General features: G+C 41.2%; 1 protein-coding gene across 1 annotated transcript in view; it reads left to right on the forward strand.

Annotated features, from left to right (window-relative positions):
• The window catches only part of LOC119888462 (inaD-like protein), a 24,985-nt gene extending 23,613 nt beyond the window's left edge, over positions 1-1,372 (forward strand). The window contains exon 7 of the mRNA XM_038699017.1: positions 1,276-1,372. Coding sequence (XP_038554945.1) covers positions 1,276-1,372 — 97 coding nt within the window. The remainder of the gene's footprint in view (positions 1-1,275) is intronic.
• The last annotated feature ends 5,252 nt before the right edge of the window (positions 1,373-6,624 follow it).

Below are 6,624 nucleotides of genomic sequence, written 5' to 3' on the forward strand. Positions count from 1 at the left end.
TTTTAGGTTCATATTTGTACTTAGGGTTTCTACTGAGAACATGTTCTCATGCTTTATTGTTTAAAAAAAACACATTATTTTCTCTCCTGTCCATTGCTTCAGCTCTGCTTTTCACCCTCTGTCTGAACAATAAGTTTAGCTCCTGTCTCTTTAAGACCCTGCCGAAAGCCCATTTGATTGGCCAACTTTCCCCACAGCAAATAAAAATCAAATCAAATTATTTAAAGTGTAAAATCACCAGCTGTGTGGTCCCAGTACATTTTACAGAAAACAGACATATAAAGTTTGATTGAGAATTGGATTAAAAAGGCTAACAACACATAAGAAACACATTAAAAAAAACAACAATAAAATACACAATTATAAAAGTAATAAAATAAAATAGCCCATTAAAATGTATAAAAATTCATAAAATCCCCAAACTATAAGCCTTCTCACAAATTATAGAAAAAACGTCCCTTTTTTAGCCTACTCTTAAATATGGAAATGTTGGTTGCTTCCCGAACCCAGACAGGGGTCTGATTCCACTGCCAGGTTCGTGATGGCGAAAGGCTCTGGCTCCCATTCTACATCTAGAGACCCTCGGCACTGCAAGTAGCCCTGCAGTTTGGGAGCACAGTGTTCTAGTGGGGCAGTATGGTGAAAGGAGTTCTTTCATATAGGATGGTGCCTGACCATTAACACTGCAAAAAGTGAGCTCTCAAAAAAAAAAGCATTAAAACTGGGGGAAATATTACTTAAACCAAGCAGAAGTATCTGCCAATAGAACAAGAATATTTCACTTGCTACTTAAGGACAAAAACACTTGAAACAAATGAAATTCTCTAACATAAAAGCTGCCTGGTAAGAAGAAATATCTTGTCAGACAAGTATATTTTTCCTTCAATTAAGATAATTAATCTTACTTAGATTTTAGTTTTTGCAGTGAAGGACTTTGCATGTAAGAAGGAGTATTTTAAAATCAATTCTCAGTTGTACCGGGAGCCCGTGCAAAGTTACTAGGGGTGATATGATCTCTCCTACTGGTTCTTGTCAGTATGCGTGCAGCAGCGTTTTGTATTAACTGGAGAGACTTCAGAGATTTTTTTTAGAGTAACCTGAAAGCACAGAGTTACAGGAGTCGAGCCTTGAGGTAACAAATGCGTGGACAAGTTTCTCTGCATCATCTCGACGCAGAAGGTTTCTAATTTTCACAATATTGCGATGGTGAAAATAGGCAGTCCTTGTGGTTTGCTTTATGTTTGAGTTAAGGTCTTGATCAAAAATAACTCCCAGATTCCTGACGGTGGTGCTGGAGGCCAAGGCAATGCCATCCAAGGCAACTATGTCTGCAGACAATGCAGAGGGGCGGAGCCGGGCTGCACAGCGCTGAATCGAGGCCTGTTTACGGCGTTTGTATGTTAAGGTGACCAGATTTCTCAAATGAAAACCAGGGACATTTTTGGTTTGGTGGTCAGTATGTCATCAAAAAATATAATGTTGTTATATATGAAATAAAAAAGGGGGACAATTTCAGTTTTATAATCTGTCAAATATAACTTCTGAATATTAAGTCATTTTGAGGCAGAAACTAGCTTTCAGTCAATAAATAGAGGCTGAAATCACTTTCTGGCAAGTGAAATACTGCATTACATGGGTTGGCTGGCCATTTAAAGGTATTTTCAACAGGTATAAAGTAATTGATTGGATGGTACACGTCAAATTAAAGAGTCCTAAAGATAATTGCAAAAGAAATTCTTTTGCGATGTCTTTATATATAATCAGCAGTAAGTCCTGTTAATTATAGTCTACATTCCATTTTCCAAATATAAAGAAGGACATTAGACATGCAACAAACACACACGTAAATGTCCCCTGGTTACGCTATAATTGCAAACAATTATTTCGCCACAATTCTGTTATTCCGTTAAAAAAAGGTTTGTCTTCGTGGTAACACAAAAAGTATCACAGACATAAAGTGACGTTTCTTTGCACGTTTATGTCTGTTTGATCCAGATAAAAAGCAGCTGCAGACGTAACATTAAAGCGATGCAGCTTTAACATTCTGCGCGCTCTCGCGGACAGCAATCAACACCTGTGTGCTCTGCTGTCCAGTCTTTCTGGCCCCGTAAAATCTGATTTCAAGTCTGTTAACACCTCATACAGTCTATGATTAAGTTAAAAACGGGGACATTTTCATACGGGGACCGGCCACCAAAACCGGGGAGTGTTCCCGGAGAACGGGGACGTCTGGTCACCTATTGTATGTCATTACTTTATCCGCTAACTACTGCTAACTGCTGCTGGTAGCTACTGAGTTAGCCATGCAGCTAGCCGTCCTATTGCTGATTCTGCTGGAATACCGGAAGCATGGCGCTTCGGAGGTGTGTTGGTGTTTACATTAGTACAGAAGCTTTGGACTGCTGGTTCAGAGCCAGCTGATAACAGCAGCTACCATTAGCAGCAGCTAGCAGTTACTGTAGCGATAGCAACGAGTAAAGCTATCTGTCCATCAGGAAACCTCATAAATGACTGAGTTGAGGCCGAGCAGCCGGAGGACGTCGGAGGGAAAACCGTAAAACGGTTGCTCACACTGAACAACCTCCAGCTCCGTTAAATTGACCGCTTCTCTGGAACGTGGCTGGTCTGTGTAACTTTTGGGGGCGTAAACATTAATGAGCCCAGATGTTACGTCACATCTAGCGCTTGTTGGTGTTCGCCCGTTTTTCTAGTGTCTTTTGTATGCGCAAGATTTATAAATAAGAAGCAATGAGGGACCAATGGAGATTGAGACTCACGGTTTGTCAGTTTCATGTATTGAACTCTTTATTCAACTTAACAAGGTAAATACAGTTTCCCATTCTACGGCACCTTTAACGATACCACTTCCATCAAAGTGGAGGGCTATGGCACTGATGTCCAGTCCACTGTGTATCATATATCCTCAAAATAACAATCGGACTTTTAAATACATTTTTGAAAATATACAGATAAAGCAAATCATCCACTGACCCAAGCCTGGGTTGGTGGTTTGATCCCCGTCCTGAGCAAGGCACTGAAACCAGTTTGTCAGCTAAAGTAGGAAAGTCACCCAACTAAACAACAAAGCAGACAGACACACAACAGGACAAAACCATTTTACAAGGATGCAGGAAAAGTTGCATCAGTGAAAACTCTCTCTCTCGCTATTTTTCTCGGGCTGCTGTGCGAGTCAGTGGTATAAAAACCACTCAGTTTTCCTACTCAAGTACAAGTAGAGATATATTACTGAAGTAAAGAAGTAGTAAAAAAGTACCTGGTTTTAAAAGTACTTAAGTATCAAAAGTAAAAAGTACTCCACATTCAAACCTATTGATCTTACAAAAAGTAACGTATCTTTTTAAATTCACTGAAGACCAGTTTGAACAGCAGTGTAAGTTACAGTGAATCACAGCAAAACTGAGTCGCAAGAGGACAAGTGGATATTTCCTGAACTGTGTGGGGGGGGATTAGCCTGCATCATTGCACTACTGATGATGATGATGATGATGATATAATCTTTATTTATAGAGAGCTTTTAAAACCAACATTACACAAGAATCAAATACTCTTCAATAGACGTGTCTGATTCTGCTGTTTCCCCTTCACACAGTTGTGACTGTATGTTAGTATGAGGAAAAGAAGTTAGAAATTAAAACTAACTGAAAACAGTTGTGATGTCTCATCACACATGTTAACTTCAGCAGCTCTGATCAAGTGCCGCTCACAGTCCCAAACAGCAAGGCCGTTGCAAAACTCGGTTACGTTGTCACGACACACAGCGCGAGAGTGACTTGATTACTATCACAGCGTGCGCTGGTGTCTCGATGAAGCAGAGAAACAACACAAATAATATTGATAGCTGGAGCATTAAGATGAGAATTCGGTGGAATAATACCAGGACTGTTTGTATTCAGAAAGTGGAAAAAAGTATGGAAGGTTTTTTGTTCATTTTATCGAACCTCAGAGACCCTGAAAGGTCTCAAGTTTAAAATAAAAATCTGAAGCCAGAGTTTCGTTCTAACTGGAATCATAAAGGTCTTAAAAAGTTTGTGTAGACACTTTGCAACCTCCATACCCAAAACTAAAAACCCTCCGTTGTTATCTGCGCATGAGAAGCCAACCGTGGAAACATTTCACTACTTCTGGCAAAGTACGTTTTTAATTTCTTTATCTTTTCTTTTTTGTTTTTTTTTTTTTTCTCTACGTTTCTGATATCTCCACTTTTGACAGCAGAGGCCTTTCTTTTTCCGGAGGATCCTGTAGGAGTGGAGGACTTGAGTTCTGACTCCTCACCACCTGTAGCCATGTTGTTCAGTCTAAAAATACAGCGTGGCTTTGTTCTGGCAGCCTGAAACTTGGCACAGCAGCTCGTTCTGCAGCGCGGGCGATGCCCAGGGTTCAACACGGGGGAATTCACAAAATATACATCCGCTCTAACCAGAAGAGGATTTTGTAGTTGGTATATGAACCTCTGCGGTGTTTGGATTGTAGCAGGTACCGGGCCGTCCTTCTTCTGGTTTCTCTGGTTAAACAGACGGCGCCGACATGACGTGCTGGTGCCGAGTCCAGTCAGAGCTGGATAAAGTTAGGGGGTAATTAATTACCTCCGGGCTTCTATTTTAAAACTTGTTTTAAAGTTCAAAACATTTTAGAAAAGCTGAAACCACTGATGCTCCATATACTTATGATGGATAATTCCTAATAATTTCCTCAGAGGTTTCAAGGAGAGAACTCGTATTGTTCATTAATAACAGGTGAAATAGAAAAAGTGAACAATTGATGTGCTTCTAATTACTGATAAATGCAGAGCTGGTTCACAGCAGGTCAGCTGAACAGGAACAAATCTGCCATTTCTAGATGTAAGAATGTAATTAAATGGATATATCAATGACAAATATTTACTTTACTATAAATTGAGCAGTGTTTTTTTTTTTTTGCTGGCAAAACATATTAAAATGTTGGAAGACGTTTGACAGACGTTTGTCTCCATCTTCCCCATGATTTAAACACAAAATTTCAAGAAGTGAGAGAAACTAGTCTCCTTCTTGTCCTGGAGCAGAGCTGGTTTCTCTCTTGTTAAATTTTTCCTCTTGGGGTGAAAGATCATCAGTGTGTCAAGTTGCTCTATAAAGGACGTGGGAATAGTAATGTAAACTCAAAGGTCCACTTATTCGCCATTTGGAGCTTTCAGCTTCATCTCACAGTCGCCAAAATCCATCCTTGGACAGAGACGAACGTTCGAACCCTGGTCGACCCAGGCCCTTCTGTGTGGAGTTTGCATGTTCTTCCTGTGTCTGCGTGGGTTTCCTCCGCCATCAAAAACATGTTCGCTTCTCCAGTCAGTGCCACTGGTACAGATCTGGAGCTGGTGCCTCGCGGCTCCCTTGAGGGAGGGTTAAACGCAGAGGACAAAATACCTTTACCTGTAACATTTACCCCAGTGCCTACAGCTGCTCGGTTAGTTTGTGGGTATTTTCTGCTTTGCAGAGCAAACAGCATCCGACAGATGAAAGTAAAGAGTGACGGCAACATGTGAAGATTTCAGACGGTCCGTGGCCTGAAAGTTGAGCGCGTTGTGAGCGCGTTGTGAGACTGGATATTTCTTTAACTACTGAGAACTGGTTAGAAGATCTGTCATGATTTAAATCTGAACGTTCACATCGACCTCCAGCTGCTGTTTCATGCTCCACCAGTTTCTCTGGTGGAGCATGAAAATGTCTCTTTACATGACTTCAGACTTACTTGACTAACACCGATTTTAAAAAAACAAAAAAAAAACTTGAGACTTGACTCTGACTACATTTTTCTAAATCAAGAGAAGTCACGTTTTGTTTTTGAAACACCACTGAGGGATTTTTTTCTAGATTGATATAAGCCTCTTCCGTCACTGACCTAAAGTTTTTTTTATTTTTTTTATGGCGTGTTTGTTCTGTGGTCGGAGCGGCCGTGGAAGAGGCATACGGCATCAGTAAAGTCTTCCAAGTTTGTGATGTGATCTGCTTTTTCCTGCCCCACGTTAATGACTTGTTTTTAATATGTCTCTTTTGTGCTTCTACTCCCTTCTTCACGGCTCTCTGTGACCCGCTTTCGTCCCTGCGCAGGGTGTTTTATTTTGATAATGGCTGCTTGTTCTCTCCAGAGAGGAGCGGCGAGACGCTTCTGGTGAGAGCACAAACATTTACTGGAGTGGCTGCGATCGGCTCCGGCAGCCGCAGATGGACTTTCGGAGCGAGTCCGGGGTCATGTAAACTCGGTCCAAATGACTTTGTAGCAGGTGGGCCACGTGATGAAGCCCCGCCCCCACTGTGCTGAGAGTCTAGCTCCGCAGTCAAACATCATTAAGGTTTTTAAGTTGTACAAAGACTGCAACAGTTTTTGTTGAACTCCACTTTTTGTGAGCGCTGTCTTTCAACTGATTCTGATGTGAAACTGGGGGGAGGTCATCAGAACGACCTGGGACTGGATTCTCACTCCCACCTCTGCTTTTTCCAGCCCTTGTTGCAAAGCCATGAAACTCTGCACCATCTCCTATCTCACTGTAGAGCTATTAGTGGATTAATCAGTTAACTCTCAACTGTTAAATTAATCGCTTTGAGTCAAGATTCTAGCTCCTTAATTGTGAAT

This window comes from Micropterus salmoides, unplaced genomic scaffold (assembly GCF_014851395.1).
Source record: "Micropterus salmoides isolate LMB-PRFRI ecotype aquatic unplaced genomic scaffold, ASM1485139v1 Ms_hic_scaffold_5, whole genome shotgun sequence".
In the NCBI taxonomy this organism is placed as follows: Eukaryota; Metazoa; Chordata; class Actinopteri; order Centrarchiformes; family Centrarchidae; genus Micropterus; species Micropterus salmoides.